General features: G+C 45.8%; 1 protein-coding gene across 3 annotated transcripts in view; it reads left to right on the top strand.

Moving 5' to 3' along the window:
• The first annotated feature begins 3637 nt into the window (after nt 1–3637).
• Pskh1 (protein serine kinase H1) overlaps nt 3638–24510 on the top strand; it is a 29164-nt gene continuing 8291 nt past the window's right edge. For all 3 annotated transcript variants that reach the window (XM_020171129.2, XM_074055794.1, XM_074055793.1), the window contains exons 1-2: nt 3638–3768; nt 13977–15002. In XM_020171129.2, the coding sequence (XP_020026718.1) occupies nt 14046–15002 (957 nt within the window). In that variant the 5' untranslated portion in view covers nt 3638–3768; nt 13977–14045. The remainder of the gene's footprint in view (nt 3769–13976; nt 15003–24510) is intronic.

The raw sequence follows: 24510 nt of genomic DNA, 5'->3' as shown, positions 1-24510 counted from the left end.
GCATACCCCTTATGTCATGGCCCCTAGAGGCCAGGTATGGCCCTTGATTCAGAGCCTCTCACCCCAACCTACCCACCTCCTCCCCAAGCTCCTTCCAGCCTTCAGGCTCCTGATGTCTCACCTGCTCTCCCTCTGCTGAACTATCATGGAAACCTTCAAGACATGCTCAGTCCCTTTCTCTTCTGGAGTTTGGCCCAATCCAAAAACTGGCCTGTTCTAGAAGGAGGGGAGCCCCTGTCCAAGTCCACTCCACATTCAAGTCCCTGACAGGATCTGAAACTGCAGAAACTGGGGTTACAATGAGGGATCCTCTAACCTCTGGCTCAACACAAACATGTTCTTCGAGAAGAGAGGTTTGAAGTTTGGAATCAAAACAATCCCAGAAGGTTTTCTGGAAACAGCGGAATGAGAATATGTGGTGTGTGCAGAGCCCCTGTTCATCTTAGAGGGGAAGGAAGGGCAAATAAGAATCAATCTGTATGGGCAAAAGCTGGGGCAGAACATGGTGGCTCAAACATGGGGAGGGACTCTTTTCCAAGCTAACACCCCATGACTTGTGTGGGCACTGCCATGGCTTCTATTATCATTTCCTCTACTTTATTCTTAACTTTCTAAATTGAAAAATGAGTGTGTAAATTAAGCTTCTTTCCCTTTATCTATAAGGCCCTGTATAAGCCAGCTCCATCCACTCCTAAAGCCCTTCTCTGTGGCAGCACAGAGAAACTTTTAATTACCCAGGGGAGGCTTCAGAGAAGTGAAGCAGCACTCACAGAGTGATAGGAGATAAAGATGCTGAAGTTACAAATGGTGCAGTCTGAGGTAGAGAGGGTTTTACAAAAGAGATCCAAAGCAATCAGCTGAGAAGGAGCAAGTCGTGGGATCCCAGAGCTCAGCAGGTAAGGCTTAGACTGCCCTCCCCACCAGGACAGAGTAAGGCTTGATGAGCTCCTTGCTTAGGCTCCAGGTAACAGGTGTTTCCAGAGACTCCACCCCCCCACACACACACCACACACACAGGTGTGTAGGAACCTTATGTCATTCATGCTTCCTAAATATCTTCCTTCCCATTGTGGCTGGCTTGGATGCCTCCATTAACTCCTTCTTTGCCCTGACTCTACCTTTACTCTTGTGCTTCATTCAGCTGGACTTTTATCCCCACATCTATCAACCAATCATTGCCCATCTTCTCACATTATCAAAGGAGAAAGTTCACAGAAAAAAGCCCACCTACATCTGCCTTCCTTTGCCTCCAGAATTTTCCAGAAGGAACAACAACTCTTTCTTCTGGGTCTTTGTACATTCATATTTTTTGTTCAGAATACTCTTCCTCATTTCCTCCTGTGAACTTCTACTTCATATTCAATATCACCTCTTCCAGGAAGTACTCCCAAACCCTACATTTCAACTGAATTAAAGTCTACACAGCTCTAGCCTTGCATACCTCTCAGAAAACTAAGGCAGATTTTCTCCTGCCTCAGTATAGATAGCACTGGCTGGTTATTGTTTAGGACCTGGTAAGAATTTCCCACTGTGGCCTCCTCAAAGGCAAGGAGTATTTTTTTGTGTCTCTAGCACCCAGTCTAGGCTGGGTATAAAGGGTGCACATATGGAGTGTGTGATATGAAAGAATCTCTAAATCTGGCATAGTAATTGTTACAGTCAGCAAGAGCTTGGACTGAGAATGACCCCACTTCAGTGTAGAGGATGTGTCATCTTGGAGCAGTCTCCTCAGCCTGAGTCTAGTTCTGGAAGAGATGGTGCTGGGGCTATAGACCTCAAAAGTTTTCCAGCCAGTCCTGATGAGTGACCAGGAGCAGTCTAATTCCAAGAGCAGGGGCCTGGATGGTCTGGCTAGTCACTAAGGGGATTATCATCCTGCTGTGACCTACTTTCTGGTTTTTTGCTCCCTAAGTCCACTCTTCCATGAAGTAGGGACAGGGATAAGGGAGGGGGGAAGGAATCTGCTTTCTGGCCAGGGGCTTAAGGGCTTTGTGTGTTTTATCCCAGAGCTAGAGGAGAGCGGTGGGCTGATAGCCAAGTTGACTGGGCCCTGGGCACAGCTGCCCAGACCAGAGCATCACGGTGATGGTGTATTAACATTTGTAGCCATATGGACAAGAATTAGCTTAGTATTCAGAAATCAGTCTGGGGGGCGCTGAATGTCCTGGGCCCAGTCCCCTGTGTATCAACATACCTCTTCGTGGCATGGCCTTATGTACTCTTCCCACAAACCAAGACCAGCAACTGAATATAGGGCTCAATAAATATTTGTTAACTAATTGGCTGAATGTCTGTAAAATGAAGTGGTGTGTGAATTTCTGAGTGTCATCAACCCTGGAATTCTGGGGGGTTTTTGTTTTTTGTTTTTTGGTGGGACTGTGCTTTGAACTCAGGACTTCATGCTTGCAAAGCAGGCACTCTACTACTTGAGCCACACTCCGGCCCATTTTGCTGTGGTTATTTTGGAGATGGGGTCTCATGAACTGTTTGTGCAGACTCGCCTTGAATCTCTGGATCTCAGCCTCCCAAGTAGCTAGGATTACCATAGTGAGCCACCGGTGCCCACTCTGTATTATTTTTAATCCTCTGTGAGGTTAGGATTATGATCCCCAATATATAGATAAGAAAAGTGAGGCTTAAGAAGGGGGATGTTTTCCCTCAGAACACACACAGCTGTGGAAATGTGGAAATATCTAAGCTTGGATTTGATCCCAGGTTTGTCTGGCTTCAAAGTCTATGCTCATAATTTCACTAGAGTTTTGGAAACATTTTTTGGAAACATTAGTACTGGGGTTTGAACTCAGGGCCTCCCACTTGTAGGATGGCACTCTACTGCTTTGACCCATACCTGCAGCCCTAATTGCAGTTTTTTCTTGTTTTTTTATTTTTTATTTATTTATTTATTGGCAGTACTGGGGTTTGAACTTCGGCCCTTGCACTTGGTAGGCAAGCATTCTACCACTTGAGCCATGCTTCCATTCGTTAATTTCAGTTTTTAAAAATAGGTTTTGTTAGAGAAATGGAAGTCAATCTTTTGAGGAGATCCAGAGACAGTTCGAGAAGGCTCTGTTGAAACTCAGCATCCCTGACCTCGTTCTTCAAGTGCCCTTTTCCCAAGCTGCATGGAATTGTAATCCAGTAATCCTAGCTACTTAGAGAGGTGGAAGCAGGAGATTCAGGAGTTCAGGCCTGCCCGGGCAAAGTTAGTGTGACCATATTTCAAAAACAAAAACAAAAGGACTAGGGGCGTGACTCAAGTGGTACAGTGCTTGTCTAGCAACAGCATGTGTGAGGCCCGGGGTTCAATCCCCAGTACTAGAGGGGAAAGGAAAAAAAAAAAAAAGCCTCTGTCCTCCAGTAACAAATCTTGAAACTTTCGGGTTGGAGGCGTGGCATTAGCAGCATCGCGCCTGCCTGGCAAGCACCAAACCCAAAGTCTGAACCCCAGTACCGCCAAGAAAAACAAATAAAAACTCTTGAAATTTCCTAATTCCCGCGGTCCCGGCGACAATTTGCTGAATTGCTACTTGGAGCAACAATTAGGCCCACCCCCTGGAGATAGCCGGTCCCCGCCCCAAAGGCGCTGATTGGCAGGCTGCGCTCTCTCCTCGGAGAGTCGGCCTCCTAGGCAGTCCGGGTTTGTTTTGGCGTCGGGTGCGCGCAGTGATGACGCCACAGCGCTGACGCTGGAGGATGGCCGCGGCGGCCGTGGCCGCAAGACGGTCGGCTAAGCCGCCGAGACGCCGAAGAGCCCGCCGCTCGCGCGAGGTGAGGCGGCCCGGCTCTGGCCTACGGCTCGAAGGGCGGGAGGGGCTGGCGAACTGCAGCCATGGTCGCTTCTTGGCGCGCTAGGGCCTGTCCCTGTGTAACCCAGAGCCCACAGCCCGTGTGCGCTGGGGCCTACCGGGTTGGAGGAGACCGGGCAACAGCTATTCTGGGTCTCCGGTGTCCGAGACTGGCGTGGTCTGGAAACCCGCTGCCGTGGTGGGCGTGGTGGGCTTGGTCATAACGCCTGCCTGCTGTTCAGCTGTCCCGCGTCTGGCGTGGATCAGGTTAATGTAACGTGGTTGCCGGCACTGCGTCTCTCACCCTTCCTTTGCGATTGAACATCAGGGTCTGGCAGGGCAAAAGATCACTTCCTTGTACTGACTGGAAAAACGCCTGAGTCCATAGCTGGGTCGCCTCCACGGCAAATCTGTCATCCTTGCAAGGGGAAGCCTCGCCCTGTCCCTCAGTGCTCCTCCATGAAGCTGCCGAAGTGATAATTTCCACCAGAAAATCTGGATAAATCCTTCACTACCTAAAACTGACTTCTTAATGACTGTAGATAAAGGCCAAAATTCTTAGCTATGGCTTATATCTTTTAGAGGGCGGAAGGTGTGGCCCAAGAGGTAAAGCGCATGTACCACCAAAATAAATACATACATACATTCATACAAGCATATAATCTGGTAGATGCCTAACCCTGTAGTCAACACCTGAGCACTTCTATGCTTCGATTTTGAAGTTTATTGTTGAGTGAGCCTCCTATTAGCTGTGTGGTTTTATACCCTTGTGCTTTAGATACAGTTTTCTCAGTTCATAATACTCTTCCTTCATCTCTGTACCACCCACCAGTGTGCGAAATTTACATGTCTTTTAAAGTCCTCCTGAGATGTTTTTCTGGAAAAACCTTTGCTTCACACAGCAGTAATGTTTACTGAATCTAGTGGGATAGGTTACAGATTTATGAGTTGGTATAGATTCAGCCATATTATTGAGCTTCTGTCGGGGCCAGATTAGAGATGAACACAGCAAACACCTATGTGTGTGGTAGGCACTCAACCTTGATGGTCTAAAATATTTTAGGGGGTGCTGGCAGAGTGGCTCAAGTGATAGAGTGCCTGCCTACCAAGAGTGAGGCACTAAATTCAAACTCCAGTACCACCTACAAAAAGAAGAAATATCTTGGAGGTAGTATTTCAAGATAGAATTTCCACAGTTTCACTTGAAGATTTTTTTTGGGAGGTGGGAGTACTGTGGATTGTACCTAGGGCCCTCTGCAGTACCACTGAAATACACTGCCAGCTGCCCCTCATTCTCTAAGATTTTGATTCAGAAGCTCTGGGGAGAAACAAACAAACAAACAAAAAGCCAAGTGACATTATTTTGCTTCCTGGTTGAAGTTCTGTGTCACTGCATTTGGAAACTTGGTTCTTTTGTCCAGTTAGAAGTTTTGCCCTCTGTCCATATCTTGGAGAGGCAGTACAGTTGGTTAAAAACTTGGGCTTTAGAAAAACCTGGATTCAGTTTCTGGCTTTTTTTTTTTTTTTTTTTTTTTGTGGTCCTGGGATTTGAACTTAGGGCCTCACCCTTGCCACTTAAGCCTCTCCACCAGTGCTTTTTTGTATTGGGTATTTCCAAGATAGGGTCTCTTGAATTTCTGGCTTTTGTGAGTCCTTGATACTTTTTGAGTCCTAGTCTCCTAATTACAAAATAGAAATAATTGAGCCAAGCATAGTGGTACATAGCTGTAGTCTCAGCACTTGGGAGACAGAAGGATTGTGAGTTCAAGGTCAACTTGACCTCTAAAAACCAACTGAATAAAATAGAAATAATCTTGCCTACTACATGTGGCTGCAGATGAATGAAAAAGTACATGTGAGATACTTAGCATAGTTGAAACTCTGTAAACAGAAGCTACTATTATCACTAATGGCTGTTCTTCCCAAAGTGGCCCTTGTCAAAAGAAAATGTCATGATTTTATTTATTTATTTATTTATTTATTTATTTATTTATGGTACTGGGGCTTAAACTCAGGGCCTACTTCTTTTTTTTTTTATTGTTTTATTATTCATATGTGCATACAAGGCTTTGGTCATTTCTCCCCCCTGCCCCCACCCCCTCCCAGGGCCTACTTCTTGAGTCACTCCACCAGCCCTTTTTTGTGATGTTTTTTTTTTCCTTTATTCATTTATTCATATGTGATGGGTTTTTTTGAGACAGGATCTTGTGAACTATTTGCCCATGCTGGCTTCAAATTGTGATCCTCCTGATCTCTGCCTCCTGAGTAGCTAGGATTACAGGTGTGAGCCACTGATGCCTGGTTCATCATTTTAAATAAATAGATAAATCAATATTTATTTATTATTAAACCTGTTTTTTTGTTTATTTATTTTGTGGTTCTGGAGGCTATACCCCCAGCTCCAGAAAATTTCATCCTAATTCAATCCTAATAAGCCTGTTTGCTCTTCACACTAAACTGTATAGGAAGCTACCTTAAGTGATTTCCTCAAGGGCATTTTTGGTCATCAGTGAAAGCTCTGAAACACTGCTTCTCCTCAGGGTAGATGCAGTTAACCATCCCCACAAGAGATTAGGAATGTTTACTCAGTAGAGGGTGGGTTTGCTGAATAAGCTTGTTGTCTAGGCCTGATTGTGCTGTTGTGCTTAAGTTGTATAAATGAGTTAGGGAAAGTGCAGCCTTCAGGAAACCTGTTTGCCCCTGACACTGAGCTATAGTTCCAACTTTTAGATTTGCTTAGCACCTGGAATGGAGTGCCCCTGCAGATCCTAGTGTCTATGGAATCTGAAATAGATGCTGGGGTTCTGTGTCAGTCACAAGTTCATAGTTAATAAGTGTAACTTTGGTTACATGTGAGTAAGTTACGTGGGCAACTTTGACCCTGTTAAGAGCCTCCCAACTGTGTGATGATGTGAATGTGCTATAGACATGCCAACGTATCGACTTTTATGCTTAAGATTGCTGAAAACAGCTGTCTCCATCGACCCACAGTGTTATACAATAATATCAGTCTCTGTGTATATCTTAGCATCTGGACAAAAATTGAGAAGTACATCCCTGGAAGAAGATAAACAGTTCTTTCTGAGAGTTAGCAAGAAACTTATTTATTTAATTTACTTTCCTTCTTTCTTTCTTTCTTTCTTTTTTTTTTTTTTTTTGTGGAATTGGGGCTTGAATTCAGGGCTTTGTGCTTGCAAAGCAGCACTCTACTACTTGAACTACAACTCCAGTCCATATTGCTCTGGTTATTTTGGAGTCATGGAGTCTTGTGAACTGTTTCTCTGGGCTGACCTCAAACTGCAATCCTCCCTAGCTTAGCCTTCCAAGTATCTAGTATTGTAGGCGTGAGGTAACTGCGCCCAGCAGAAAACGTATTTATTTGAATACCCTTTTCTACCAGGAATGTTAGTGAATATTAAGCTGGCTAGGTCATCACTGAGTTAATTCTTGGTACAGCACTGCATTGTCATGATGTCTGATGTGATGCTAAAGTAGGAATATGTGATGTTTTCATTGGCTGTGAGAAATTTATCTCAGAGGACCCTCTTCCAGGTTGCTAGGCTTGAAGTGGCCACTTGGAGAGCATCATAAGCATAATGGGTTTGCCAGGAATTGGTGACTCATGCCTGTAATCCTACCTACTTGGGAGGCTGAGATCTGGAGGATCATGGTTTGAGGCCAGCCAGGGCAAATAGTTTGCAAGACCCCAAATCCAAAATAACCAAAGCAATGTGGACTGGAGGTATGTCTCAAGCAGTAGAGGGCCTGCTTTGTAAGCAAAAAGCCCTGAGTTTAAACCCCAGTCCCACCAAAAAAAAAAAAAAAAAAAAAAAAACCAAAAAAGTAATGGGTCAAGAGACTCTTGGTGAACCATCTGGGCTATACGTTCCTTAAGAGAAGAGACTATAACTGCCTTCTTTCTGTCTGCCACAGTTCCTGGCAGAACTCCTGGCCCAGAGCAGGAGCTTTAGTAAATATTGGTGCTTTGACATTGGGAGGTGAAAGGAGAACTTCAGGTGAATTACCAGGGTATTTACGTATTTCTGATGGTGGGGTGCTATAGATGGAGTTGGTCGTGACAAAATGAGAACTGAGCAAATTTCTTAATGTCTCTCAGCCCTAAGATTGAAGATCTCAGTATACACCTATTACTTAGAGCAGTGTGTTCAGCTGTAGTCCTTAAGAAGTGGGGTTCACCCCCTACCAAGTTACTATTTTCTAATGAAGAGTCATAGCTGGGTGTGGTGATAGATGCCTGTAGTACCAGTTACTCAGGAGGCTGAGGCAGATTGATTGCTTGATCCTGGAAGTTCAAGGCCAATCTGGGCAACATAGTAATACTGTCTCAAAAATAGGTAAAATTACCAGGCACTAGTGGCTCACGCCTGTAATTCTAGCTACTCAGGAGGCAGAGATCAGGAGGATCAAGGTTCAAAGCCACCCCAGGCAAATAGTTCTCACAACCCTATCTCAAAAATACCCAACACACAAAAAAGGACTGGCAGTGGTAGAGTGCCTGCTTAGCAAGCAGTTCAAACCCCAGTACCCCTCCCCAAAATAAAAAATAATCAAAATACAGCAGTAGAACAGAAATACATAAAATCTTCCTTTTCACATTTGCACATCCCCAGAAACAATCACTTACCGTTAACAGTTTCTCTTCCCTCTTACAACATTTTTTTTTCTTATGTATGTGTTTGTAACTTTTTTTTTTTTTTGGTATGATTGGGGTTTGAACTCAAGGGCTTCACGTGTGTAAGACAGGTACTCTATCACTTGAGCCACTCCATCAACCCTGTGTGTGTTAATTTTTCTAAATCCCTCATTGGACATATTCTTTACATACTCATAAAATTACTTCACAGTATATCACAGATATGGATCCTAACGCATAGCCACTTAGTAAAATTGTTCATTGGCTTTTTGTTCATCTTTTCCTTGTCAATATAGATATACCTCATTCTTTTCTTTTCAGTGCTGGGGACCAAACACAGGTCCTTGTGCATACTAGGCAAATACTATATTACTGAACTATACCCTCAGCCCCATTTTACCTTACTTTTTTCAGCAGTTGCAGAGCTGGAAATTTCAGTCTGAATATATCTTAATAATTTTCTTATTGATCGACATTTGGGTTATTTCCAATTTATTCATCTTTTAAAAACTTTTGGTATTCTGGGGATCAAACCCAGGATACAGTTTAACAATTAGGTATTTCTGAGATACTGAAAAATTTCTACCTGCTTCATTTTGGTTCTGCTTCATTTTGATTCATTGTTGACAAATAGTGAATGTCTTTTCTTTTTTTTTTTTTTTTGCAGTTCTGGGGCTTGAACTCAGGGCCTTCACCTTGAGCCACTTCACCAGTGCTTTTTTGTGTTGGGTTTTTTTTCGAGACAGGGTCTTGCAGAACTATTTGTCTGGGCTGCCTTCAAACTGTGATTTTCCTGATCTCTGCCTCCTGAGTAGCTAGGATTACATGTGTGAGCTACTGGTGCCCGGCAGTGAATACCTTTTCTGAGCTCAGTACTTTGCTAGTACTTTGCTACCACGGGAGTTCTGGAAACCTAAGAAATGGTCCCTTCAGCAGGGGGCTGACAATAGTAGTCAAAGAGTTGTGCTGTGAGCAGTGTGGCAGATCACAGTTGGAATGAAGGTTTCTGAACATAGGCTTTTCAGAAAATATGCTCAGTAGAAGTGTGTTGCTTCACCGGCTCATGGGGTAGGGAAGAATTGAGGCCTTGACCTGATGAGACAGGTTTTCTGAGACCCAGGTATTTCTGGAGTCTTTTCCTGTGTAGCAAAAAGAGCCCTGGATGAGGAGCCAGGAGACTTGAGTCCATGCTTGCCACCCTGTCTAAGTGACTTTGGGCAAGGCTCTCGACTTCTGTTGGCCTGTTTTTTCTATAGAGGGTCAGAGGGACAGCAGCGCTGAGTGCTTACTCCCACTACCATCCTGAGGAGCGCTTCACATCAGTTTAGGAGTTGAAGGTGTGGAGCAGACTCTAGAAGATTGAATATTTTCTTCAAGTGTTGGTAACTCACTACAACTGGTATAGGGTGACCTTCCTGGGAGGTCTTTTCCTAAAGCTTTCTCACTCATTCTGCCCACTCAAACACCTACCCTTATCACTGTGCTGGGAGCATATGTAAGAAAGCTGGGAGTCAGAAAAGGCTCTGCCCTCCTTCCCAGGAGTTTTGCCAGCTTCTACCACCACCCTTGTTCCTATATGTGTATTTTTATCTAATCAATGTGGGAAGAGAAGTTAACAGATGTGAGTGGAGTGTGGAAGAGCTGTGATCACCTGGAGGGCATTGTCTCTGTCTCCTCAGCCTTCAAAGCTGGCACACTTTCTCCTCTACTTTTGGCCTACAGTTGGGATGGTGGAGTAATAGAAACAGCCCACATTTGAAGCATTTCTTTCTTTCTTTTTTTTTTTTTTGCAGTACTGGGAATTGAACTCAGGGCCTTTACCTTGAGCCACTCCACCAGCCCTATTTTTGTGAAGAGTTTTTCAACATAGGGTCTTGCATAACTATTTGCCTGGGCTGGCTTTGAACTGTGATCCTCCTGATCTTTGCCTCCTGAGTAGCTAGGACCAAGCATTTCTAATTGGAATAAATGTGACTGTACTGCTGACTTGTACAAGCTTTGTTTACTTAAAGTGAGAAGTCAGGCCTTTTCTTTTGTGAACTCAGTTTTTCTCATTAGGACCATACCAGACTAGGTATGCACATTTAAACAAAAAGAACCAGTGTGTATTCCTGGAGACAGCTCTTTGTGAATCTTGAGTTCTTTCTCACCAGGAGAAAGTAACATCTGAGTTGGTATGGTAGGTCATCCATGCACAATTTGTCTTCTCTGTCAGTAGCGGTTGATGTTGCTTCACAAATGGTCTTAGGAACTAGGGGTCAAGGGCTTGTGTTCTGTCTCAGGAACACTGGCCCAAGAGCTTTCTTTTTCTGTGCTCCAACCCTTTACTTGTTGAGGTCTTATGTTTTCCTGAAGAAAGATGAGTCTGCAAAATTCCAAAGTCCATAGTTTTGTTTTGTTTTTTTTTTTTCCATACTGGGGTTTGAACTCAGGACCTTGCACTTGCAAGGCAGGCGTTTTACTACTTGAACACTCTTAGCCCTAATCTTTGGTCTCTGTGAAAAGGAACCTCCTTTCTAAATGGCCTTTGCTTAAACAATGTGTCTTGAACTGGTAGAATGACTCAAATGGTAGAAGGCCTGCCTAGCAAGCGTGAGGCCCTGATTTCATACTCCAGTACTGTCAAAACCAAACCAAACCAAAAAAATACTGTGTCCTAAGTTTCCACGTGGGACCTCCTGGGCATTTGGGTAAGAACAGCAAATCCTGACAAGCTTTTATTAGTAGATGAATTGTTACCTTTCATATGAGGAAAGAAAAACTTAATTTTATTGAGAATCTTACTAATACACTGATTAAAATCTGAACTCTTAGTCTGTGGTCTCTAAATTCTTCCTTTTTATCTGATAGGTTTGTGTCTTTTTTTTTTTTACTATCTTCATATTTGCATACAATGTTTGGCTCATTTCTCCCCCCTTCCCCCTGCCCCCTCCCTTTGGTTTGTATCTTTTTTCCCCTTTATTTTTTTGTACTGGGGATCCTTTTGTACCCAGGGCTTTGCGCATGCTAGGCAAACGCTCTACCACTAAGCTACACTTCCATCCCGTATCCAATAGATTTGTAATCACAGTCTTGGGTATGTTTAGTGATAAACTTGGTCCTTGAAATAGGTGGCCATATTAATCAGGACTGGCCTCACTACCTTGAATTCAAGCTCTCAACTCACCGAAATCCGATGGCCTCTGTGGGTTCTCTGTGTCCCCCTAAGTGCCATGGTAAAACCTGCCTGGGGCTTCCTCTGCTGCCTTTGATGGGATTAGTTGCTGGCTTCACAAGGGTGTGAGGAGATGTATTTACTACCTTTCAGCTCCAAGCACTACCCATGGGCAGTGGGTAGTGACAATCTCTTTTCATACATCAGATTCTATATCCAGTGACCTGCATTAAATGTCACCTGGATCTTCCAGGATACACTGCAGTGTATCCAAAACTGAAATCTCCCACTGTTTCCCAAACTGGGCCTCCTGCTGTACTCTTTGCCTAGGTGTTGAGAGTGGAACTAAAGTGCTGCCCTCCTCTTCCCTTCTACCCATCATGTCCAGCCCCTTTTAATTATACTGTTGATAACAGTCAGTTCTACCCCACCACACTTTTACTGTCCCCTTTAGTCCACTTTGACCTTTTTCTAGTCCATCCTCACATTTTTTTTTTAAACACAGATCAGAATGCCTCTCTTTCCTCATAAACCCTTTGATAGTTCTCCATCACCTTCTAGGAAGGCCCTGGTTCTCACTTTCCTCACCAGAGCTTCTGCCGCATTCTATAATCTGGTTCCTGTTGACCTTCTAAACCATCAACCCCAACCCTGCCTTTGTACAACTAAACTGCCCATGCCCAGGTATGTTCTGAATTTACCTATGTGGGCCTGTTTTCTCTATCTGAATCACCATTTCCACCTCTGCTTCAAGGTTCTTTTTTTTTTGGTGCTAGGGACCGAACTCAAGGCCTTGCACTTGAAGATTCATTTTTACTTCACGATTCAACATGGAAGTTACCTCCTTCCAGAGCCTTCCCTAACCTCCCTAATCCATAATCCTAGCACTTGGGAGGCTGAGGCAGGATGATGGCAAGTTTGAGGCCACCCTGGTCTACATAGTGAGACCCTGTTTGTACATTTTCCTTTTCACTTAAGACTGTGAGTTTATCTGGGTGCTGGTGGCTCCCACCTGTAATCCTAACTACTCAGGAAGCAGAGATCAGGAGGATCACGGTTCAAAGCAAACAGTTCGAGAGACCCTATCTCGAAAAAACCCTTCACAAAAAAGGGCTGGTGGAGTAACTCAGCGTGTAGGCCCTGAGTACTGGAAAAAAAAAAAAAAAAGACTGAGTTTACTTATGTCTTTTTTTTTTTCTATTAAAATACAACCTATCTTGGACTGTATCTTACTCATTCCTATATTCTTGACACCTATTAGATATTTAATAAATGTTTCACCTGAATTGATCATTTCATTACCTATTCTGTATGTCATAATGAATAGGAAATTCTCAGCAGTTTTCAAACATTGGTCCCTCAGGTAGACTTAGAGAGGAATCATATAGATAGAAAGGTGGTGACCTCTGTAAAGCAGTAACTTTAGTACTTTACATTATCCAGGGCCCACCAGCTACCAGATATTAATGGCCAAATATCTCTGGGAAGAAATTGGTGAGGGCTCCTGGATTCACATCCCAAGGAATCAGGGTGCTCTGATCAATAGCCTGAGACACCTCTGGATTTAAGTGCTGGTGTTCTCTCTGAGTTCAAGACCCTTTTGCCTCTTGATGAAATCCAGATTAGTTTTGCAGGTATCTAGTGGCACTGTCTTGAGGTTTATGGTCCCAAGTTCACTGTGATGGATTTCAGCCAGCTCTGGGCCTTGTATGAGATTTCATCCACATAGTGATCTGGGAAAGTACAAGATCCTGGAACTGTCAGGGAGAAGATTATACATGAGCAAAGCAGTAGAAACCATCCAGGAAAGTGTAAATCTAGGGCAGAGACCCAGGTAGTAGTTTGTTGCAGGGGGGACCAACCCCTATAGGAGGCCTAGAGGGCTTGGAAAGCTCTCTGAGGAGGCCTTGGAGTGAAGCAGCTCTCTGAGCCCTGGCAGGTGATGGTGCTGGAGGAGGTCACCAACATTCCACACCCCCATATCAAAAAAAAGGTGAGTCAGAGGATTAAGAGGAGTGAGTTTAACATTTAAGATATAAGGGACTTTAACTAGGAGAAGGGACCCTGGCAGAGCAGAGAGGGGGATGAGGGCTGTGACAGCTGAGCCTGGTACATGTTCCTGCCCCCAACTTGAAGAATGAACTGAGACCCAGGGAGACATAAGTCAAGGCCATGGAGCTCAGACCCAGCCTTCATCTAAATGCTCCACTGAGCCTAGAGTTCTTGGGGGCCAAAGTCATCCTCCCAGAGAATCATGTCAGAATCATGCCGTCAGTCTTAATCAGACTAGGTTTATTGAGAAGGAAGGGACAGAGAGGATGGATGGTGTCCCTTCAGAGATATCCCCAGCTATGCTAATTTGTCCTCTCTTCTGTTTGCATAGGTGTAGACGGGGCACTGCCTGCTGAGCAGGTCCTGCCAGCCTCGCTGGAGAGATGCTCCCTTGTCCGTGATGGGCTGTGGGACAAGCAAGGTCCTTCCTGAGCCACCTAAGGATGTCCAGCTGGATCTGGTCAAGAAGGTGGAGTCCGTCACTGATATGAAGGATGATGTGTACAAGTACTTCATCACAGAGGTGGACAGTGTTAGCCCTGTTAAAGCTGAGTTCCCAGTTGCCAGTCAGTATGCACACCCCTGCCATGGTGCCCCCACTATTGGTCACACAGAACCTCCTTCAATACCACCACGCAGGGCCAGGGTGGCTAAGTACAGGGCCAAGTTTGACCCACGTGTGACAGCTAAATATGACATTAAAGCCCTGATTGGCCGAGGCAGCTTTAGCCGAGTAGTTCGTGTGGAGCATCGGGCAACCCGACAGCCATATGCCATCAAGATGATTGAGACCAAGTACCGAGAGGGGCGGGAGGTATGTGAGTCTGAGCTGCGGGTTCTGCGCAGGGTGCGCCATGCAAATATCATCCAGTTGGTAGAGGTGTTTGAGACACAGGAGCGTGTGTACATGGTGATGGAGCTGGCCACTGGTGGTGAGCTCTTTGACCGCATTATTGCAAAGGGTTCGTTCACTGAGCGGGATGCCACAAGAGTTCTGCAGATGGTACTGGATGGGGTTCGGTACCTACATGCCCTGGGCATCACACACCGAGACCTCAAGCCTGAGAATCTGCTCTACTACCACCCAGGCACTGACTCCAAGATCATCATCACTGACTTCGGCCTAGCCAGTGCCCGAAAGAAAGGTGATGACTGCCTGATGAAGACCACCTGTGGTACACCGGAGTACATTGCTCCTGAGGTCTTGGTCCGCAAGCCCTACACCAACTCTGTGGACATGTGGGCGCTGGGTGTCATTGCCTACATCCTGCTCAGTGGCACCATGCCTTTTGAAGATGACAACCGAACTCGGCTATACCGGCAGATCCTCAGGGGCAAGTACAGTTACTTGGGGGAGGTGAGTCTGTCTTGCTCTTGTTCTAGGGATGTTGGGGAGACCTCTGAGTGCTGATATAATTTGATGTTCTTAGTAAGAGGGATATGCTGTAAGAGCCATGCTGGTTAGAACCAGCCAGGTAATGTAAAAATGACAAAGTGAGACTAACAGAGTGTCTTAGTTTGGGTTCCCCTGAAAGTGAGCCCTGAGGTAAGGACTTGGAGCAGATAATTGCTGTGGGAGGTGATTGTAGAAGTCTTAAGTGAAGGGATGGGGAAAGTAAGGCAGGACAGAGAGAAAGCCAATAAGTACGTACATTAAAAAATGGGACTGCTATAGTGGGCTATTGGAACTCAGTCCCACTGGGGACCTTGTGAATAATCATGTGGTATGTGCCACAGAATTGTATCACTGAAGTGTTGGGAAATGGGCTGGGGTTTTTTTGTTGGTCTTTTTTTTTTTTTTTTTAAGTTTATTTTATTTTTGGCAGTACTCGGTTTGAACTCAGAGCCTCACCCTTGTTAGGCAGGCTCTCTTACCACTTGAGCCACTCTACCAGTCCTTTTTTGTGATGGATTTTTTTGAGATAGGGTCTTGCAAACTATTTGCCCAGAGCTGGCTTTGAACCTTGATACTCTTGATCTCTGCCTCCTGAGTAGCTAGAATTACAGGCATGAACCACCAGCACCTGGGTTGTTTTGTTTTGTTTTGTTTTTAATGCAGTAACTCTGTACCTCATGGGTTGAGAATTTCGTTCGGAGTGTTAAATCTCTGGGTGCTTTTTGGCTACCCTGAATGCCAACTAGTGCTGGAGAAAGTCCTCAGGCAGAGAGGAAGAGAGATGCTGGCTCTGGCAATGGGAATCTGTGATCAGGCACAAAAACTGTAGTGAGCTCAGGGATGGGGTGAAAGAATGTGGGGCAGGGATTCCTCTGTCTCTGTCCTCGAACAATCTAGAGTGAATATGCCCCATCTCAGGGAGCAGTTCCTTCTCATCTCTTATCTGTCTTTGCCAGTCAATAATGTGGACTCCGTGTAGCTACATCTTCCAGTTTTTGAAAGAGAAGTTAGATGTGACTTTAAGGTGTTGGAATCTAGTTCATATATTTAAGCAACACCTTGTGTGCCATCCTACACTAACCTTCAGGTCTTGTTCAACCAGCAGGCCATCAGTTGTGTCTTTGAATCTACTAATAGTTCTTGTATCTGCAAAGATCTGTCAGGTTTCAGCCCTGCTGGTTGTCAAAGGAAGGTGCAGAGAGTCATTACTGGTCAATCTTTTGGAAGGATACTGACTGCAGGGAACAACAAGAGTTGTAAACCAGAGCATAATGGTATGCTTGGGGAGGCTGTGAGGAAAAGATTGTATGATGGTTCTGCATGAGAGGTGAGCTGAGTTTTGCAGGATGACAAGGACTCTGCCAAGGCAGTGAGGGCCCCTCCCCCAAAGTCCTTCTCACAGAGCGCATCCCTCATGCCTGGGCCTGCCAAGTTGCTGTTACAGTCTATGTGTCCTGTGCAACCTACACAGAGGGGAAGGAACTCTAGAAACAGTGGTCTCTCTCTTTTTTTTTTTTCTTCAATAATGGGGTTTGAACTCAGGGGCTCACAGTTGGTAGGCAGGAGCTCTGCCACTTGAGTGGCACTTTACCAGCTCTTTTTTTGTGTGTTGAGTGTTTTGAGATGGGGTCTTGTGAACTATTTGCCTGGGGCTGGCTTTGAACTGTTATCCTTCTGATCTCTGCCTCCCAACTAGCTAGGATTACAGGTGTGAGCCACCAGTGCCTGGCTGGTGCAGTTTTCTTTTGTGGTCCAGATTTCCTCCCAGGGTTTTGGCTTGACCTTCTTTTACTCCACCAACTGGCCCAGAACAATGTTCCCTTCAGGAGTCACCCAGTAGCCTCATACACTTTGCCTCCAGAGCTCAAGGTGCTGTGCTTTATCACCCTCACTGTCAGCTTCTAGATGTGATTGTGGGGTTAGTTGAGGACTTGGGGATCCCCAAGGCCATGCATCTCAAATATGGTATAAGTTAGGGAGAGAACCTTCCTCTTTAGGCCTCACAGGCATGAGGTCTTATGAAAGGAGTAGGTGGCAATGAGGCAGGTGGTGACTGACCTGTTGGCTTAAGAGTGAAGGAGCCACTACAGATTTCCTGGTGCTTCCACAGAGCGGTTAGCCTTCTGGAAACCTCAGGCCTGGCCTGCTGTCGTTGTCAGATTTTAAGTGAATGGGTAGGTTGTGTAGAAAATTTGGTTCTCACATACTTACTATGCTAGGCAGTAAATAGGACCATGCTGGTACTGAATGAGAGCTTGGTGTCCAGAGATTTGTTACTCCTAATAGTTAGTAAAAAGCTAGGAAACATGATGGTACATACCTGTAATCCCAGGAATTTGAAAGGCTAAAGATGGAGGGTAATGAGTTCAAGGCCAGCCTGGGCTACATAATGAGATCCTGTCTCAAAAAAACAAAACAAAAAAAATGAAAGGAAGGAAGGAAAGGAAAGGGAAAAGGAAATGAAAAGCCAAGTGTGCCTAGCAGTGAACTGTCTCACTTGGGATCATTCCAGTTCAGTTAGCTATGATTCAAAACTCAGTGAAAGCTTTAGTTTGCCTGAGTACCGGTGGCTTATGCCTGTAATCTTAGCTATTTCAGAGGCAGAGATCAGGAGGATCCCAGTTCAAGGCCAGCCTGGTTAAATAGTTCTTAAGACCCTATCTCAAAAAATATCCAACCCAGAAAAGGGCTGGTAGAGTAGCTCAAGTGGTAGAGCGCCTGCTAAGCAAGCATGAGACCCTGAGTTCAGACCCCTGCACCTGCACCACCCCGCCCCCCCCCCCCGAAAAAAAAAGCAGCTTGGATTTGGTTCCTCAGGCTCAATGTGTGGGCTTTTAGTGTTTTTGGAGGGGAACTGGGAAGAGGCACAGGTGTGACAAGAGGATACAGCTTGGAGACAAACCCTTGATACTCACAATAGTCTTACCCGCAGTATCAATGAGATTGTACCCTGAGGTTTACTTAGCATAGTCCTGTCAGTTTAAACTACAAAGAGCTTCTCCCAGTACCCTGGGACAGAACTGTAAAAGAGAAGTTGGTGCTGCTCCTGCTTCTAAGGTAGCTTCTGACTGTGAAGTGAGTGACTGAAAGGGGTGATCGCTACATCCCATTCTAGTCATGTTTGTCCTTAACCACAATGTAGAAAAGTGAAGAGAATCCATAGGTCAGCCAGGGAAAGGTAGAAGCCAGTGCTTCTCAAACTTTAATGTCCATGCAAATCACCTAGGCTCTTGTTATAATGTAGATTCTGATCTGGTAGGTCTGGATGCAGCCTGAGGGTCTGCATTTCTGTCAAACACCCAAGTGATGTTGGTGCTTCTGGCCTGCAGGCCACACTAAGGGGAGCAAGTATTGAGGCAAGTGCCATAAAAATGTCTGGGATGGTCAGTGACAGCAGTAGAGATGTGACATGGGCTTTGGAGGATGCCAAGAGGGGTATTTGGGAAATTCAGCTGTGTGGATAAGAGGTTCAGGGAACCACATGAGGTTGTAGCTAAAACTGATACTTTAAAATAGATGCATAAGTGCCTGGTGCCCCTTTTTTTTTGGCTGCACTGGGGTTTGAACTCGGGGCCTCATGCTTGCTAGGTAGGTACTCTTACCACTTGAGCCACTCCACCAGCCCTAACCTTCCTGGTGCTTGTGTGTGTATGTGTCTGTCTGTCAGTCTGTCTGAAGGAGTGTTGTCTCTGAAGGGGTGTGTGTGTGTGTGTCTGTCTGTCTGTCTGTCTGAAGGGGTGAAGGTTGCAAAGCTGGTTATGCTCTGGGAGTTCTGGTCCCTAGGGCTCTGCATGGTGCCAGGATGTTGAGGGTTCAGCTGGCAGAGGGTGTGCAGCTTAGCTACAAGAGGGAGGAAAAGAGAGAGGTTCCCAAGAACTGCCAACAAAGGAAAGACTCTTGAAAAATCTACAGGTTCATACAAGAATTCCTGATTCTAGTAATTGTTTATCAGGCAGTTTATCTAATTGGAGCTTGTATAATTTTTCTAACTGTCTATTAATTATCTCAGGGTAGGAAATGACAAATGAATAGGGTAAGGAATGAACTCAGGCTTCCTGTTCCTACAGGAAGCCAGAAGACTGGGTCTAGGGATTTTATTTCCTGCTCTGCTGGAGTCACGGGGCGTGAGTCTGGGGGTGGCATTGCCCTGCCTTTTCTTCCACTACTCTTTCCTGGAGCAGAAAGCATCAGTCACATTCCTGGCAGACCCTGATCATGCTTGTCTGCTACCAGGAGCTCGACTGATCCCAGAAACAGATTCTGCCACCCTCTGTGGAGTGCTCTGGATTGGTAGGGATTTCTCTGAGTGTTTCTTGGGGGAGGTGGCCTCATCAATAGATCAGGTTCTCTGAGCTAGAGATCAGTCTGTCTTCTTGTCCTGCTGATCACTGCCCACAAGTATACCTGGCACAAATGCAAAAAACATGAAGGTTTGTTCCCCATCCCCCTGGGGAGGTTGCCTGGGGAGAGAGAACTAGAATAGGAAATGGCCACAGGACAAGCCCTCGTTGGAAGGCACATGCCAGCACAGGCTTGGCATAGAGCAATAGGACAAGAGCAGTCTGGGCTGTGGGGCTCAGGTCAGGTAGTCCTGCCTTTTTTTTTTTGGTGGTGATACTGGGGCGTGAACTTAGGGCCTTCACCTTGAGCCGCTCCACCAGCCCTTTTTTGTGATGGGTCTTTTCGAGATAGGGTCTCATGAACTATTTCCCTGGGGTAGCTTTAAACCACAATCCTCCTTATCTCTACCTTCTGGGTAGCTAGGATTATAGGGATGAACCATCAGTGCCCAGCTTCATAAAGTCCTTTTTAAGTGAACAAGTCCCTGCCAAAGAAACCCATGTGGTTGTTGTGGGATGTTGCTTTGCAAATCTCCCATTCTGAACTCAGCAAGGTATGGAGGGATGCATTTCCTCATCAGTAAGTCCCATAGTCTTGGTGCCTTTCTAGGGCAGTTTTCTAGTCCCCTGCCCTTCCAGTGTCTTCTATTCATCAGGCCCTGTCTGGTGTGTACTTGTTTCCTGAGAGCTCTGTCTGTACAGTCCCTGGAATGCTCACGGATTGGCTTCCTGCAGGAGGTGGTCTCAGACAGGGGCACATTGCTGACCAAGCTCCAGAGTAAATGAGAAATTATTTGGGAGATGTGCAAGAGGTTAGAGGCAGGCCTGGTGCTATTGTTGGGAGCCCTGTAGTGCTAGGAGGAACTCCCAGTTTCTTGACAGTGAAGAAGGAATGCAGAAAAAAGGGTTGTGGGAATTGCTTACCTGGAGGCTGTTGGAATGATTCCAGCCTGACTCCTGGGCGTGTTTGGGGCAGGTCAGGGATTTCAGGGAGTGGGCTCCACAGCTTAGGAAAAGAAGGAATATAGAGCAGAACTTTGGCTCTGCAGGAGACACATCAGCTTGTGAGGGCAGTTTTGGAAAGGATTCCAGGCTGCCCTCTATGACCCAGAGATTATGTAGACTCTTGCTTTAACATTCCTAGTGGGGCCCCATGATCCTGACATTCCAGATACTGTAGCTCAAAGCCCAGGCCCCAGGCTGCACTCTACTCTGGCAATCACAGGCTGAGACATTTGCCCCATTCACTCTCCACAATAAGCTTTTGCTCAAACTGTTGCATTTACCTCCAGTATTGGCCTTAGAGATTTGGTCAGCTCTAAAAGGAACAATTCAAAGGTTGCTCTTTTAAGAATAGTGTTGACCCAGTCATTGTATAGTGTCTAATAAGAACCAAGCATGGGCCCAAGTGTACTATACCTAACATCTCTAATCTCTACAACAATCCTGCCAGATGAGTGTAATTTCCCTGTTTTAGAAATGAGGACTGAGGGGGGAGGGGCTCAAAAAAAGAAATGAGGACTGAGACTAGTGAGATTAAATAATTTTCCCCTGATCTCACAGCTAAAGGATGGCAGGCCTGGTATTTGAATCCAGATCACCTTACTTCAAGGTTCTTGGCTTTTGCCCCACTGCTGTGTGCTTTTCCTGAGACACAGGCCTCAGTATGTTGCTGGCCTCTTCGTTTCAGTGCTTTCTGGGGTTGTGATCTGTGGACACAGCTCTCTCCCTGGCCAGTGAGGTCCTTGAGGACAGTATCAGTACATATGCTTTCCACTGGTCGGGCTTGGTGTACAACAGATACCTGTTTGGATATAAGTGATGACTAGGGAGAACTTTCTCCTGACTTCCTGACTTATCCTGAGGGAAGCACCAGTAGTTGTTGGTGATGCCCTGTGGGAAGTGTCCCAAATACGACTCTTGGCAGGTAGATGGGGCTGCCAGCCAGCAGTGGGTGGGCGAACCTTTCTTTGGGGACTAGATTTCAGGACAAAGCAAAGATCTTGATGTTTTAGGAGGCTGCTGGCCACAGCTGCCTGTGAGTACAGGCAGGGGAAGGGTTTGAAGGCTTTAAGACAACATGTGCTCTGCTTAGAGCAAATATGAAACTGTTGAAAGAGGAGGGAATGTGGAAGGAAATGATTTTAAGAGGAAAAATTTGAATTTTACTAAGTGTCCAGAGGTGCTGGAGTAGAGGAAATGAGGGAAGACACATGTTGCCAGGTGTGAAGCAGCCCTGTGTGAGGCTGATAGCAGGCTGAAGACACACAGAGCTACCTTGAGAGGTGAACTTTTTGTCATGGGAGGCCCCAGGGAGCTGGAGGAGCTGTTTTTAAAAGTGACACAAGAGGTGAGTCATAACCTGTAGATTCATATTGAAGAACTGTTAGGGTCCTCTCACGCAGAGCTGCTGTGTTTCACTTGACATGAAATGTGACATTCTTGGCCTGATGTCATTGCTGTTGTCAAGAGTTCTATTCCTAGAGGCAGGATGTATGAAGAGGCTCTTGAAGGGTTTATGGCAAAGTGATGCCATCAGCAGCTCTGCTATCTGTCGCATTCAGCAGCCTGAATTGCTGCCTTCCTCTGCTTGGGTAGTCTGAGCTGTGAGTGAGCCCAGGTGACAGTGCTGGTGAGCGAGGAAGTGAATGCTGCCACTGCCTGGGGGAGAAAGGGTGGTGGGAGGCTTCCTCCCAGGATTCATCTTTAGGTTGTAGGTTGACTATCCATCCGCTTGGAGCTCAGGGGTACTTGAAGAACTGAGGGGTACTTGAGTTGGGCCATCACTATGTCGTTCTGATTGCCCTGCAGTAGGGTGAGTGTGCAAGGCTAGCAGTGACGTTTACATCTTCATCTCAGCTCTTCCCTCACTTTTCCCCACTATTGTTTTGTTTTTGTTGTTTTTTGTTTTTTTGCAGTACTAGGGTACTGCATCCACAACCAACCTTTTTTTGTGATGGGTTTTTTTGAGATAGGGTTTCTTGAACTATTTGCCCAAGCTGGCTTTGAACCAAAATCCGCCTGATTTCTGTCTCCTAAGTAGCTAGGATTATAGGCATGAGCCACCAGTGTGTGGTTGTTTTTCTTTTAGTACTGGGTGGGATTCGAACTCAGGGCCTTGCACTTGAGCCACTTTTTCTTCTTCTTCTTCTTCTTCTTCTTTTTTTTAAAGAGATAAGTCTCAGGCTGGGGAGAGCACCTACCCCTACCAAAAATAAGACCCTGAGTTCAAACCCCAGTACCACCAGAAAAATGAAAAAAAAGAAAAGAAAAACAATGATTCTCATTATGTTATCCAGGCTGGCTCCAAACTCCTGGATTCAAGTGATCCTCAAATGAGCTTTCTAAATAACTGTATTCCTTCACTTCTTAAAGTGAATCTAACATTTACCCTGAGATATTGAGGATAAAATGAGGCATAAAGGATGTGGCATTTCTTGGTGCTCTCTATGTGATGGGGGTGGCATCTGTGGTATGTATATATACAGCCTTGTTTATGTATGCTGACTCTTTTGTCTTCCTAGTCCCTGATGTTACAGAGTACAGTAAAGTGAGCAAAGATAAGACCATACCCCAGGTCCATGTGTGTGTTGGCAGCAGAGTAGAGTGCAAGGAGGTAGGTAGCATGTTTTTTAGCTTGTACTTGGATTCTGCTGAATGCGTTGATTGCCTCATTTTTCTGCCTTCAGTGTGGATGGGGGTTATAATGGACCTATTGGCTTACCTCTCTTCTCTTGCAGCCCCTGCTCCCAGGGTCAAAGGAGGGTTTTTCCACATCTGTCTCAATATCTGGTAGTGCAAGAAAACGCAAGTTCACAAATTAGTTTATAATTCTTTGCTGTGAGCCTCCATATGCTCTTGCTTGTCTGCCAGTTGGTAGCTGCTGGATGTCAAGTGTTTGATGATGATAGTGTTTGTATAGAAGGATTCCCCCACATCTGTCCAGAAGGGATCCTTCTGGAAGGGCTATCTCTACCTCTCCAAAACTCCAGGTTTTCAACGGATAAATTCTTCCTCCTCCGCTGCCAGAGCAGATGTTCTTAGGCCAGATCCCTGATTAGTCACTGAGAAGTGGCATGCTTTGGGCCACTAGTCACTGGTGGAGACCTGCCCTTGATAAGAGACATTTTTCAGGACAGCAGGGGCAATTCTTTCTGTGTGGGGCAGAAGGCAGACTCCTAGGGGAGAAGAGCAAAGCCCCCTAATGTGCCACCTCTGGGCCATGACTTACCACTAGGTTCCCGAGTCAAATCCTCTAAACATACCCTCCCTGCCCCCTGTAGTGCTGGGTATTGAACCCAGGTCCTTGCACATGCTAAGCAGTCACTCTACCACTTGAGCTATGCTCCTAGCCCTTTTGTTGAGACAAAGTCTTGTGCTTCCTTTGTCCTGGTCTAGTCTCAAACTCACGGTCCTCCAGCCTTCACCTTCCAAGTGGCTGGGGTTACAGGCATGCACCACCATGCCCAGCTTGGACCTCTAGGCATTCTTCTTCTGCTTCTGCCCTGGTTACACACTCCCTACAGAGAAGGACCTTTTCTTTGGTGATAGAAGAGGATTCCACCCCCCACACTGCTATGTTTAGTCCCTCCTACAGAAAAGCCTTGCTCTGACCATCTCCAGCAGCTCATCAGCCCAGGTCACAGATGCCTTTCATCACTGCCATTTTCCACCCCCAGCTGTTGAAGCCTCTTCAACAAAAAGGGACATTGTGGCATGTGCTCAGAGCATCACCGGTATACCAGCTGTCCCCTCCCTCTCCTGCTCTTTTGTCTGTCTCCATCTGGTAACACTATCCTCTCATAAGCTCTATTGCTTCTAGGCTCTCAAGTTCCTCTGGGATCTGCCAGGCTGTCACCTCCCTACATTCTGACCTATTCAGGTCCACTCATGGTCTCCCACGCTCTTCCTCTCTGCCCTCACTAGGGTGAGAGCTGACTTTCTGTTGAGTGAAATGGCTAATGGTGATAGGGTCCAAACATTCCCACTGGCCCTGCCTCTTCAGGCTCCCTTTCCCCAGTCAGTACTTCTATTACACAGGCTTATCTTCCCACCTGATATGCTTTGGTCTTCTGTCTTCCAGTGCACACATGGCGTCTAGAGCTGAGCTCTAGTCCAGTGTTACTCAG

Source organism: Castor canadensis, chromosome 15, assembly GCF_047511655.1.
Source record: "Castor canadensis chromosome 15, mCasCan1.hap1v2, whole genome shotgun sequence".
NCBI classification, from domain to species: Eukaryota; Metazoa; Chordata; class Mammalia; order Rodentia; family Castoridae; genus Castor; species Castor canadensis.
This window is presented reverse-complemented; position numbering and strand designations above follow the sequence as displayed.